General features: G+C 35.9%; 1 protein-coding gene across 2 annotated transcripts in view; it reads right to left on the bottom strand.

Annotated features, from left to right (window-relative positions):
- The window catches only part of BLTP3B (bridge-like lipid transfer protein family member 3B), a 47,330-nt gene that overhangs the window by 18,569 nt on the left and 13,998 nt on the right, over window positions 1-14,763 (bottom strand). For both annotated transcript variants that reach the window (XM_059472018.1, XM_059472020.1), the window contains exons 3-11: window positions 14,417-14,455; window positions 11,887-11,978; window positions 10,172-10,361; window positions 7,095-7,235; window positions 6,401-6,571; window positions 4,948-5,128; window positions 3,490-3,573; window positions 1,159-1,341; window positions 940-1,058 (exon numbers count right to left, since the gene is read on the bottom strand). In XM_059472018.1, the coding sequence (XP_059328001.1) occupies window positions 940-1,058; window positions 1,159-1,341; window positions 3,490-3,573; window positions 4,948-5,128; window positions 6,401-6,571; window positions 7,095-7,235; window positions 10,172-10,361; window positions 11,887-11,978; window positions 14,417-14,455 (1,200 nt within the window). The remainder of the gene's footprint in view (window positions 1-939; window positions 1,059-1,158; window positions 1,342-3,489; window positions 3,574-4,947; window positions 5,129-6,400; window positions 6,572-7,094; window positions 7,236-10,171; window positions 10,362-11,886; window positions 11,979-14,416; window positions 14,456-14,763) is intronic.

A 14,763-nucleotide genomic window follows, 5' to 3' on the forward strand; every position in this document is an offset into this window, starting at 1 on the left:
GACCTTTATAAGCCTGCTTCACTTGATGTAGCTGTTTTCAAGAGGCAAACATAACTGCATTAACAGACACAAAAATTCGAGTAAAATGATGTATTTAGAAAAATAGCTTTTAGGAAATTGCATAGAAATAATGCCAATTTAAAAACTGAAAATGTGTTTGTGTAGAGAGGAGGAGACAAGAGCAGAAGGCAAATGGAGACATGAACAGTACAGAACAATAAAATAAAATCACTTCAGATCCACATAAGGCTCCCAGCAGCAATCTGCAATCTCCCACAACACCAGTAGTGATATGGCAGAAAAGTGTTGGAAATTGGAAAAAGAGAAAGCAGAAATCACAGTGACAAAGGACACACACTAAACATTTTTGTTAGGACCTGAAATTTAAGAGTAGATCCTCACATATCACTGCAATTCTGCCTAATGGAGACACACCTTCTCTATTTCACTTGCCTCAGAATAGTCAATCTGGACCACAACCAGCAACCAAAACTACTCATTCTAACAAAGGGAAGGGGGACAGAAATGGTAAAAGTGTCTGCTCAAAATACCACTTGAAAGGGAGCGGCTGAAAAAAGATTTTAAAAACCTAATAAAACCTCTTAACGGTTTTTAATGTACTTTGAAAAACATAACAATAAGAAAAGCATAATATACAAAACCACATATTAAGATATTAGGCACATAAGACAGTACAATGAAAAGATTAAATTTGAATTCCAAATTCCTAATTTGGAGAACAATAGAACTTAGATTCAACATTTAATTGTGATAGGACCACAATTTCAACAAAGCAGAAGCAGGTTCAAAAAGGTCTACGCCAATAATGAATGGAAAGTCTCATTAATTTCAATGGGCTCCATATTGTCCCTTAAAAACCACAATTAAATAACAGTAAGGGTGCAGTTACCCCAGTTTTACTAACTTAAAGAAATGTACCTGATATATATTGAAGTCTGCAAGTCTAACCACAATAGGACTAGACATCAGTTTGCCCTTTGGTTGTTGGGAAGACACAGAGGAAGCCCTAGATGTTCCTTTCGGCATCTGTTCCTTGCCTGTAAGAAAGAATAGTGATGGAATCATTGGAAAAAAGAGTCTTTTTTCATCGTTTTAATATTTCATGGAAGTAGAGAATTAGTGATGTAAAGAAAATACCTGTTTGTAGGCTCTGAGGAGATACGGCAGGTGGTGATTTAGGAGGAGAATCTATGACCTGATCCTTCACAGCCTGCTTAAGCAATTCAACATTGCTTTTGAATTCATTTAATAATTCTTTGGCCCATCCACTTCTGGTTTTAGTGGCATCACTGTAATGCATCCAGTGATCACAGCTGTCTCCTGCAAATAAGAGAAATGGGAAAAATATTAGCTCATTTGAAATTTTGCTTTTAACAGGATAACATGTTTCCACTATTTCACAAGTATTCCTCGAACTGTAAGCTCATTGCATGCTGTAATTATAGAACAACAGCAGTCATACCAGACGTTAAAACAGAAGTTATATATTCCATATACATTCCGTATTCCAAGTCTCAGCACTTCACAAAATCACTCAGAATATAGCATTACCAGCTGCCTTATAACACCACTAACACTCAAAACATCATTGAGTATTTTCAGCTCAGAGAAATCTTACGACACATTAATGTCATATGTGAGAACATGCAAAAAAATGTTCAGTTGAAAAAAAAAGTGAGAGCAAGTAACAGAACGATGTTCTCATGCTCACTTTTTTCAAGCTTATCTTTCCTGCCAGAACTGTGTCCTAAGAAGTTCCTGGTCCCTTTCCAGAAATGTATTCTTTTTGTCTTGGTTCTCTAGCACCTTTATGGCACACAAACAACAAGGTAAGTTCAAGAAGTGCTGCAGCACATACAGCCTTAAAATCAATCCCACTGGAAATGCTTTTGTCCCTGCTTCCAATTCCAACATGTTTCTGTTGGTCAAGCACTCAAAACTCTGAAAGAAATCGTGGTATCTTCAAGTAGTCCCTGTAAAGACATTCTACTAACCTGTTCAATAATAAGGATGCAATGACAAATAACTTCTATCACTTGGTACATCACTCTTTAAATACTGCCATGTGAAAATTTACTTTCTTTGGGACTTAATGACTTTTTGGATACTTACACTGGGGATAAGCAAATATGATTGCTATTAAAATAGGAAAATTATTTTGGAAAAAAATTCTTTTAAGTCTAAATGCAAATATTGCAGCATTAAATAAACTTTTAGGCTTATGCCTGCCTATCACAAGAGATGACATTTTTCCCCACCCTTCTTCACAGTTATCTTGTCGGTTATTATCATTTTTATAGCTAAGGAGGAAGATAAAGGAACAGGTTAAAAAACAGAAATGGAACAAAAGGATGAAGATGCATTAGACTGAAGCCCATGACAATGGGATTCTCCAAAACAGGGCTAGCAGCATGGGGTTACTCCAAGCACACGCAAGCAGACTCTGAAGGACCTCCAGGACTTTGTTAGCAACACCATAGGGAAAGCTCTAACACTCCTTCTGGGAAGGCAGTTTGGGCATCTGCCTCTCTGAAGGACAGGAACACTAACACATGCAGCAGCATGTGAGAGAGCACAGCCACCACACTCCTGTATGCAGTCGCACGGCTGCGATCTCTTTAGGGTCACAGACACGTGGCGAGACAGCACACACAACTGAAATGCTGAGGGGATGAACACGGGCTTTTGGGGAGCACAGGAGGGCAGGCAGGGCAAGACCAGTGGGAACAGATGGAGCTCAGCCTTGGCATGGATCACCAGTCAACTGAGTGTTTACAGGCTGGGAGTAGAGGACAGACTAACATGAATGATGACGTGGATTTCTGCTCCAGACCATCTGATTAGAAAGATGATCAGACCCTGTTTTGTTGTCACATGCTCTGTGATGTAGCCTCTTTTAAAATTTTTAGATTTCTACTAGAAATTTATGAGAAACACTTTTCTCATAAATATTTTTTTTGTAAGAAACACTTCTTTGGAAATTGCTAACATTTTTTTAATAACAATGCTTAACAGGCTACACAATTGAGCCTCTACACACCGAGGTTCCTGTTCAGCAAAATAATGTAAAAAGCAAAACACTGATTGGAAATGGATATAAAAGGATAGTATTCTATATATGAAAAAAATCAACAGATTGATTCCTGCTAATATTCAATTACTGAATTCTCAATATGCAGTACTGCCTTCTTCTGTCAACACAAAATTCTCTTCATGTCAGAAATGTGTAAACACTGTTTTGTTGACCAAAAAAAACAGTGAAAAGCATTTGGCCTAAACCAGCTCATTCACAGAAATTAAACTGGTTCCCAGATTGTTGCTTTTCTTGTTTGTTTTGCATATAGAAGGTGCCTTTCAAATGGTTTGAGCATGATTATCCAAGCTGTATATCTGTATGCACAAATTTTTTTAGCTTTCAGACAAGACAGTCACAGTCACAGGTAATTCATAAAAGGCTTGCTTTCATACCTGCTTTGTGAAATGGATAATAATCCACTGTTAAATAGCTGAAGGAAAGCTGCATGGCCCCTCCTGTAACACGTCTGTTTGGGTCTGCAAAACAAAACAATGCTTGGCCCTGCAGACATTGCATAGAGCATGTTAGTTCTCATGGTGCTGTAATCCTTTAAACACCTAACACCTACTTTCTTCCCCTTATGTCTCTCCTTACAACCTCATTATCTTCCCTCAATATTTTCATTCAGATAGTCTTCACTGGTTTCTAAAGATCAGCTTGAGCTTGTAGAATTCTGTACTCAGTCACTACTTACAAATTGCATGCCGTTTTCAATGCTACTAAAAAGACAACATCTTGAAAACGCATTACTGCAGTTTTTCTGAAACAAAACTTTTTATGCTGAATATATGATTATAATCAGTCTTTGAAGTCAACATTAGCTTTAAAGAATACTATATAATATAATTTTATTTGACAAATATTGCAGTGAAGGGGTCTTCTGAGAATCTTCTCTTCTGACATTTTCCACTGTTGAATTTAAACTCCAAAAATAAAGGACCAATAAAAAGATCTCACTAGGAGGGATAAATTCCAACCACAGTAGATACACTGCATGTAAGGAAATACATCTCCAGCCAGTGAACCTCATGCTCTGCTGTTATGAAAGTCTTTCCTAACCAAGGAAATGTATTTTTGTTAAACCCTACGTTTTTCATATTTTTCTTCAGCAGACCTTGTATGTTTCCATAAATTTTTCAGTGACTAATAATATAGTAGACCTTGTACGTTTCCATAAAATTTGCAGTGACTAGATATACAGTAATATCTCACTCCCTATGATCACTTTTGAAAGGCATGAAAAATTGCCCTTATTTGTCTTCTTTTTTTCTGATTCTAAATGTGACTACATGCAATAGGCTTTTGTTAAAAAGAATCAGTGCAAGATTTACACACAAAATTTTAAGGTCACAGGACACTCATACCATTCTTTCCATGAGCTGCAGACCATATCAAATTGTCTAAATTAGTAACACAAAGAATAACACTCTTTTATTAGTTTGCATTTATAAGAGTATTAAAGAAACTGATTGTATAGTGACCCCTTCAAGCCACAAAAATGTTGTCACTGTATTCTTCATAATCCAGCTAACTTATACAAGACCCAGCAGTAACAATCAGACTGATAGAATAAGTTCCTAGAAGACAGAAAAAGCACAGAAGTACTAACACTCCTAGGTTTTGCAATTATTCTAAAATAATTACATTTATTAATTAAATACTGTCCTAACAGAGCCACCTAAATAGGTTTACGTTAATCCACAGACACTGGAGACAATTCTAACTATTCCTCTAAACTAAAGTCTCTTGACTTTATTGTATTATTATTTTCTCATTACTATATTCCTCAAAATGTCTCCCCTGAAGATGATTATGATTCATAGACATGTAAATTTAAAAAAACAAATTACCTTTTTCTTTAGAGTGGATATCATCACATATATGTAGGTCCAAGTGGGAAATTACTAAGTGATAAGAAGTTTCCTTAACATCAAAATCTTTAAACAATTTTACTATTGCATCGTTTTGATCAGGTGCTGCTGTTGTCTGGTGCGCTTTCACCTGCTGGGAGCTGGGTGCAGGGGCAGAGCTCTGAAAAAATATTTAGTCAATCACATCAATTTATGATGTTTATTGCTTCTTTCAAGCATAAGTATCTGTCTCCTTACACAACACAGGCATTTGAAACAAGGAAAAATCTGCATGACATGCGTTCCCCCTTGGATCATTACTGAGATTTAAGTTTAATGTTTGAGAGTAAAGCTAAGTTGATCTAATGGCTGTGTGCACTGTACTGCACTGCCAGGGCACACCCCATTCTCCCCATTCCTCACACTTCCTTACACCCCTATCACTCACAGCACTGGTATTTTTCTAGCTTTTGTTGCAAGCTGTTCAGGGAACAAAACCAACAGTGGGCTCCATTCTGCTAATTTAGTTCCTCAGGCTACATCACAACAGGGTCAAGCATAAGTCAGTGCCAGTGTCAGAGAACAGGTGAGATGCAAGTACAGGGCACTGAAGAACCAGAACCTCCCTGCTCAAGAGCAGGTAACCATTACATTGCTGTGGCTAAACCTTCACATCACAGCATAAGGCATCAGGGCCAGCAAAAGAACTGAACTCTGTTACAGTCCATTGGCTTTACTCTAAGAGATCCTCTACAACTGACTGTACTCAGTAATCAACCACGTTTTATTTTATAGCACTTATCTTCTATAAGTGTACTTGTCCTGCTTCTTCACACACAAGAAGAGGTGCCTCCCCTCAACACTCACAAAGCCCAGGTGGTCTAGCCTGCTCTGTGTGCTGAAGAACACCAAGATTTACATGCAGCATCAGCAGCACAGATATGCCAGCAGAAATATATTTAAAGTAGAATTGGTTTTCACTATATACTCCAACAAGAGCTGCATGAAGGTAAGCTGTTAATAAAACCTACTTTTTCAGTACCAGGAGAACAAACTGGACAAGCATGTTAAATTATTATAGTAACCATATCTACCCACACATTAAGTTTACTTTAGTGTGTCTTAATTATTTAAATTCATAACCATAAAATACTTGGAGAACAAATTTCCTAAACAGTCAATAAAGAGTTAAGTAAATACAGAAGTCTAAACACTCTGTACATGGGTAAAGAAATAGAACTACTTTTTTTTTCTGCAGTTAGCATCAATACACAAAATCTTGCAAAGTAAAGACTATTTTAAACTATGATTAATTCCTGGTATAATTTAGGATATACAGCTGAATGAAAATGAGTAACTGAACATTCTCTAAAATAAAGTAACACAACTAACCACACTGTGTTGTTTTGTAGAACACCTGATAATGATACAGTGAGACAATTAATCCTCATACCTGGGCTGTTTCAGAAGCCAAGCTTTTCCTCTGTTCTGCTGATTTCTCTATGGCTTCACTAAGAGATTTGGCATACTGCACCATGGCTTTCAATTGGGAATCAGTCAACACCCACAGCAAATCATCCAGAATCAGAACAAGTTTGGATGCCACAACATTACAGTCTTTTAACTGTAAAATAAAAATTTTAAGACATCGAACTAAGTACTTAGATTTCTTATATTAAATATGTGGGGTAAAGAAAAGCTTCATGCAAAAAGCAATAACAATCATTTTTTTATTCTAAATCTTATTCCTCTTACTAATTAAGGAGTACCTAACACACAGTATATTTATGCTTCACTCTATGTATTTGGCATGCATCAGATATTAAACTGCTGCATTTCTCTGAATGTAAGCAGTGTAAATATTACCAGAATCTAGAGAGAGAAAACAATAAGATAAACAACAATAAACAAAGCTCTGCAGATCAAACCATTTTATTAATGGGACCTATATAAGGTCTTCATTTTCAAAATCTGTCTGCAGTATTTCTTGTAAACTCTGCAGTCTTACATGTTATTATAAATTTAGTTCAGGGAATTCTACATTCAATATGGTCTAAATTTAAAATCTTTACTATGTACATGTATGCATTAAGAGCATGAGTTATAAATTAAAAAATAAAATAAGACTTCAAATTTTTCAAGTTTACCCTTCTTTTAAGCGTGACTCTAATTTTTGATTGGTTAGTAATCAGTCGAACTGGAGCACTCATTATTTCATGCTTAGAACTCTGGATTGCATCAGCTTCTATTCTGATCATCTGCCAGTTGATTTCTTTAAAAGTCAAGACCTTTAAGACAGAAAAAAAGAGAAAAACACCTTGATGCAATATGGCAGCTACTTGCACCTAGCCCTGTGCATGTGTATGTATACATCTGTACATATGTACACAAAAACTCACATGAGCCGTACAGTCAGAACAAATACAACTCACTTGTTGTTCCACCTAAAGGTGTCAGGAAGCCCTCACCCTGCTTGTCACAGAAACACTAAGCTACTTCCAAGCAGGCTGAGGTAAAAAGCAGCATTTAAAATATTCAGAAGAAAATAAAAGTTACAGCTATTGCATGCTAGGTTGCTTTTGGGAGAGAAAAAAAATGATAGTTTAGTTTAGCTTTAAAATGTTAAATAAGAAAAGGGCAGGGGATGAAGCAAAGCTACAGCATAGGAGAGGTTTTTTTTTGGAGTGTATTATTTCAATTAAAAAAGAAATTTAAACATTGAGCACACAGCATGCCATGAATACCCCACAAGCTCTGAATCCACTACATGGATTTCTACAAGGCACAGCAAGCAAATGTTAGAGTAATGACAACACAAGAGCATCAAGTACAGCTGGACACTGAAAATCAAATACGGAAAGATGAACGACTGTCCAGCAGGACCATCATGGAGAACATCAAATGAACAGGATATCAGTAGGAAAAACCAGTAATTCCTGTTTACCTAAAACTCCTTCCTGCATGATTTGGATGATGGGATCAAGTTCCCCCAGTAAGTTCACAGATAACACTAAGCTGGGAGAGAGTTGATCTGCTGGGGGATAAGAAGGCACTGAAGAGGGATCTGGACAGTTTGGATTGATGGGCAGGGACAATTTTATGATGCTCAGCAAGGCCAGGTGCTTGGTCCTGCACCTGGGTCACAACAACTGCAAGCAACACCATAGGCTGGGGGCAGAGTGACTTTTCAGTACTGGGTCCCTCACTTCAGCACAGACACAGAGGTGGCTGGAGCATGCTCACAGAAGGTAAAGGGTCTGGAGCACAAATCTTGTGAGGAGCATCTGAGGGAAATAAGCATGTTTAGCCTGGAGAAAAGAAGGCTCAGAAGCGACCTTATTGCTCTCTACAACTGCCTGAGGGGAGACTGTGCAAATATGGGGATTGGTTTCTTTTCCTAGGCAGGAGACAAGAATAGCAACAGGACAAGAGGAAATGGCCTCTAGCTGCACCAGGGGAGGTTAAGGAAGGGACATGAGGAAGAATTTATTCACTAGAAGGGTGGTTAAGCATTGGAATGGGCTGCCTAGGGAATTGTTAGAGTCACCATCCCTAGAGAGTTTCAAGAAATGACTGGATGCAGCACTTAGTGCTGTGGTTTAGCGGGCATGGTGACATTTGGTCAAAAGATCTTGCAGGTCTTTTCCAACCTTAATGATTCCATGATTACTCTCTGAAGAACAAGGATCAGCCATGAGTAAAGAGCAAGATGGAAGAATTTGTTTGGTATATGACTTATTCTTACTTGTCATTCTCCTCTTGTCAATTTGAAAACCTTACAGCATATGTCCTGAGAAATGCAGAGACTTAAGTAAATCATACCCAGTGTGTCTAGAAAGGAGGTACACTCCATCAAGTGAGCAAGATGCAAAGTGCAGTGCAAAGCATACTGAAACACTTTTTGCAGAAAAGCAGAATACATATCCTCTTCATACAGGAGATGCAGTGTGATCAAAAGCTTTTAAGTATTCTAAGGAGATTGCTTATTATATTAATAATGTAGCTACAGTGCAAAGCTAAATGATTATGCCCTAAATATATGGTTTAGCACATGTTATCTTCAAAGTACAGCACTGGTTTTGGTTTTTCACCTTTTCATGCAATTTGCTGCTAACAAATTATTCACTGTAATATCTAGAAATTTGTTTCTGGTATTAATTGGATAGGAAAGGAACACTCTCCCAGGGAAAGCTCTGTTGTGTACAGGTCAACTCTTCAGAATCAAATTCTTCCTAAAAACCACAAAATCAAAAAATCTGGCAATACAAAACTCCATCTAGTCAAAGTTTAATTTTTCCCATTCAAACTTCATTAACATGGGAGCATAAGCATACAAATAAGCTGCAGGAAAGGAAAACAGTCAGAATAATAGTTTTCAGCTTCTTACTTTTGTGGCATTTTTAACTGATATTCTCTAGGGGTTTCTTTCCCTACATAAAAATCAACTACCAGACTCAACTCTGGAGTAAGCTGGCCAGATGTATGATGCTAAAACAAGTCTCCTTGAATACAATATTTATAATCAACCTTGCACTCAGTATACAATTAACTTTGCTTAGCTGGAAGAAGGCAAATGAATGATGTACAACAAACTAGTGCTTCCATGTGTTACTCTCCAGGACAGTAGAAACATATATACTTTACTGCTATTACTTTTTTATATATGCATAAGATTTAGGTATTCCCAGAAAATAATTGCACAAGAACTTGACTAAATTTAATTTAAAACTGCTTTAGAAAAAAAAATCCTTATCAGGCAAATTCTCACAAGCAAATAAATAACCAGATAAAACTTGTAAAATATAATTCCTGCTGCTGTTGTTATTATTATTATTATTACTACTACTACTAATAACAACAATAATAACAAAAAGCACAACTTCTTATCCTTCCATATTTAATATACAGTTCTTTGTTCTTTCAGTACTCTCCAAGTCTGGCTCAGTTTGCATTTTAGAACAGTCATTCACTTGGAGAACATAGGAGGGAAACCATACACCTGCTTGCCTTGGTCTTTGTTCTTGCCTAAGCATCCATGTTGGCTCTTTGATCTGACTCACATCCACCAGTTTTACATATTTGTGCTCCTAAAGAGCAACTGAAATTACTGAGCACAGAATGTCTCTATTCCCAGTAATGTTTTCTACCCTGTAAAAGGGTGAAATTCAACTTCTTCCTTTATCACAAAAACAAGGGGAAAAAGTTAGTAAATGGTATTATTTACCTCTCCACGTTGAGCTTCTTGTATTCTGGTAAATCTAAGGTCAGCATGTTCCCAGTTTGCATTTACACTATATATTCTCAGCTGGGAAAGTTCAAATGAAGCATTAAAGGCTTTTGCACCAATCCTTATTATGATGGAGTTCACAGAAACTGAAATGCCTTCTACCACTTTTTCAGCAAAGCCATATTCACTAAAAAGGGAAATGCCAACATATTAAATATAAACCGAGTGAAAGGGCACAAAATTAAACAGATTAAATAAATTATGAAACAGATGTTAAAATAAATGAAGTCACTAATGTACTCTACAGTTAGCAACTTTTACTCAATACACTTGATGCAGTTTACAATAATTTTCACTCTGTGATTCTGATCTCTACATAAGAATATATATTTGACTAAGATCAATCTACACAAATTAAAACATTTAATACAATCCTTTGATGTTAAATTACATGGATGAGATGTTAAATTACATGGATGTACGTATTATATGTTATTATACATACATTAAAAAGCAGTCTACATCATTATGCAGAAAGCTTACTCTTCTTTATAAACATAAGGAGTAATTCATGTCAAATTAATTACTTGACAATTCTAGTCTGGTTAGTATTTATGTCTATAAGCCAAAATATTTTGTCCATTAAAAATAATAACTTTCAGATATTCAAAATAGTATAAAGTATTTACATTATTTCACTCTATAAAGAAAGGCATCCTAAATGGTGGCTACACTTCTACAGTAAATCAACATGCATTCCAGTATTAAAAAAGATTAAGCTGTTGTAAATAATTTTTAAATAAAAATCTTATATGTTCTGAATGTTTTAGATTAGTGTATGGGAAACTGAATATTAAATATTATTTTAACATCTAAAAATTTCCACCCTTTTGTTTTCTTGTGGGTTTTTTCTGCTTGTTTTAAAAAAATCCCCAAAAACTTGTGTGGTTTGTCATTCCTTTTCCTTTTTCAACTTTCATTCTACACAAAATCTCTATGGCTGTGATTATCAAGCTGTACCTTAGGAGGCACAGAGGCCCATGGACTTCTATACATTGCATAGAAGTTACTACAAGAAAAAATATTGTATCATCAAATTTATTTCTCTGTATATAGGGCCCTGTGACCATGGAAAAATGTTTTGAGTCCGTGTAGAGGAAATTACATAAAATCACTGATGTCATGTTGTGTTGTCCCATCAAATTGCATAAGTTTTGGGCTACAAAGTGTGCATGTAATCTTTCAGTAAGAATCAGTTGATACAATTAAGGAAATGGAACTTCAAAACACTGCACTAACAAAAAACCCTTAAAACTCTTTAGACAAAACAAAAAAGTAAAATTTTTAAAACAATCATGAACATTATATGTATTTTCAAAATGAATGAAGGCAAGATACCATTCATTTTTTAAAAACTTAATATCAATTAAACTCAGAAAATACCTGATATAGCAGTTGCACCCCTATGGAATGTACCTTGCAAGCTCTATATCTAGTTCTATATCTTCTCTCCAGACTTGGGCCTGGATAACTCCATTATCACTACACTACTTCACACATAAGCAATAAAATAAAAGTTTGGAGGAGATGGGAATGGCAGGCTGCAACCCTATATACTTCTAAAAATTTAAATTTTCAGAAGTACACAGTCAATCTGTTTTACATAATGCCAAACCTTTTTTGACCAATTACAGGTAAGTACCATCACTGACCTCTGCCCGGATGCAGTTGCTATAGGAGAGGGTCCATTAGGGGCACGTGGCTCTTCACATGTGCTCATTTCCATTACAACTTTATCCAAGGACTTGAAAAACAAAACAAAACAAAACAAAATTGGAGACCTTAGAGGTAACAAAGTAAATAGATGACATATGAAGAACCAAAATCCAAAAAAAAAAAGGTCAGTTGAGAACTTTTTCTGAAATATACATAAAACATTTCCTACCACGTCAATTTTTCCACAAACTTTTGTAATGCACTAGAATTATCTTTTTTAAACTATTTCTTATGTTTTTGAGTTCTAACACATACCCCCCAGTCAAATATTGTATCTTAAAATTCTTGATCCCCGAATATTATTTATCCAACACATCAATTTTCAAAAATCACATTTCAAAATGGACATGCTTTAATGTGTAGTTTTCTGAACTTTCTTTCTATATGGTTGTTCTTTCAATGAAATACTTAATATTTAATGCAAGCTGATTCAAAGCACAACAGTTAAGATTTTTTCCCTAACTGCAGCTTTCTACCAGCCCTTTTGAATTCCCCCATTTATGTTCTGAGATCAGACAAATACCAAAACCCCTTTGTCCTCAATTTTAGATTTTTCATGATTCAACCTGCCTTAACTACTAGATTATTATCATATTGTATTAATCATGCCCATTGTCATAATCTGCTTGCTCAACATTTTTCTGTGCTATTCTTATCCATGAAAACCTGGCTATAACCAAAAAATTCATGAAGTGTCTAGTCTGGGTTTATTTATACTTCACTGTATTTTGATGCTTAAAGGGAAGCAATAGCTGTTAAGAGTAAATTTGGACATTTTAGAATTATTTTTTTAGCTGTCTCAATGATTATCTTTCCTTGAAAACAACAGAGAAATAAACCAAGAAAAAAAATCCCTTCGTTTGAGGATGGTGAGGGGAAGCCAAGATTTCTCCCAGTTATCCTAACAGTTTTGGATGTTTGACCACTCTTTTAAAAATTCCCTTTACTACATGACTAGTGCACAGAACAGTAGGACATGGATTCAAGGAGACTGCACAATATAAAAAAAGAGGTAACGAAGAATGCCTGGATGCAGGTCTATGTCTTTTTTCACTGGCAACTTCTGTAATTGGATAGAGTTAAAACCAAAATCACTGCTCAAAACTATCCTGTTTATCATATAAAACCAGAACTGGATCATAAACAAACAGTATGTGCCACTATGTCAACAGACTGATTCTCACAAAGGGCAACTCAGCTTAGTGAAAGTCCCTTTGGCTAGACAAGTGGGTTCTAGTTATCCAGTAAGCTGTGCTAAAAGAGGATGCTATTCCAATTCAATTCAACTCTCAGTAGCAAAAATATCCCTTCTTCCCATCCCTGCCAAAATACCAGAAGTTCAGTGATGTAGTGAAGGGCTGAGGTTTGGCACTTGGGCACCAAATTCACTTTCCTTTAGAAATCACAAAGGCTGTTGTACAATCTACCATTGAATAGTGAACTTTTGTTACATATTTAATGCACTTGTTCAAGGACACCTTTACGTAAAAAAGATTACCTTGAAAGTTATTTTAGCCTCAAAGAGTGCTAATGTAAGCTCAACAGGAGCTAACCAAACAGTGCCTTGCTACCATAGGTCGAAGTGTGTCATGTTTAAGAATAGCACAGCTTAAACCCATTTCCTAATTTGGCAATTGCATCTCCCAGCCAAATGGTTGAATCATCTCACCTCAGCATTACCAGGCTTTAAGTTCTGGATGTCAGGAAGAAGCAGTACAGATGTAAGTACATTCCAACTGGGTCACTAGCAAATGCATCAATTATTTAAAACAACATGTCTTTCCCAAGTCTGATTCAGAATGAAGGAATTACAAGCACATTCACTGCAAGACTGGGAAGCATGACAGCTAAAGGAATGTTCACTCTTAAGCAAATGCAATTGAGAAAGTTTACTTATCATCAAATACATTACCTCTTGTGCTACCACAATTGTTAGTATATTTAAAGAACAAAGGAGAAAAGATGCGAGAATTAATGCGACTTCTAATTGTTGTTGAGTTCTATTTACACATTTTTCCTCCTATTTATATCCAGGCTGAATCCTAAGTGGTTATAAAAACCCTATAAATGCCATAGCTGAGATCACTATGTAAAGTACAGATGTAGAACTGAAAAGTCCTAGAAAAGACCGCTCCAAAAGAAAGGCAGGAACTTCTAAAAGAGGTGACTTGGACAAATAACTACCCTTCAGGTAAGCCCAAATGAACATGCAATGACTAAAAATGTGACAGAAGTGAGCTAACAGTCAAACATTACAGTGATTACACTGAAGCCACAGATTAGGAAAATAAACCTACCAAGGAAAACATTAAGGCATTTTGCCTTGATCTGCTGCTACCCAGAGGACACTTAGTAAAGGCCAGTTAATGTTTCAGTTATTTCCAGAATCATATCAAGAGAACTATATAAATATTGATATAGATTCTGCTACTCACAGTACATTTCAGAGTTTATTTCAGAACTCACCAAAGAGATGGGATGTGTTTTCAATTTTGTCCATGGTATCTGCAAGAGAAAACACTACTCTAAAGCAAATTAAATATTAAAAATACAGTAAAATAAATCACACAGAATGTGTTCTAAGCATACAAATTATATTTCTAGCTTCTGAACTCAGCATAACATTACTTTCAAAATATTAAGTTCATCTGAACATACTGTGTGGTAACTTTATGCACACTAGGGGTTAAAAAGTTTGAACTTCAAAATCTACTTATCACTGAGTAGAAAAACAGAGGAACAAAGTAGAATCTGTCTCCTTAACAGTGAGTTGTCAAGCATCAGAAAAAGCATCACAGCCTTGCACATTATTT

Source organism: Ammospiza nelsoni, chromosome 5 (genome assembly GCF_027579445.1).
Source record: "Ammospiza nelsoni isolate bAmmNel1 chromosome 5, bAmmNel1.pri, whole genome shotgun sequence".
NCBI lineage: Eukaryota > Metazoa > Chordata > Aves > Passeriformes > Passerellidae > Ammospiza > Ammospiza nelsoni.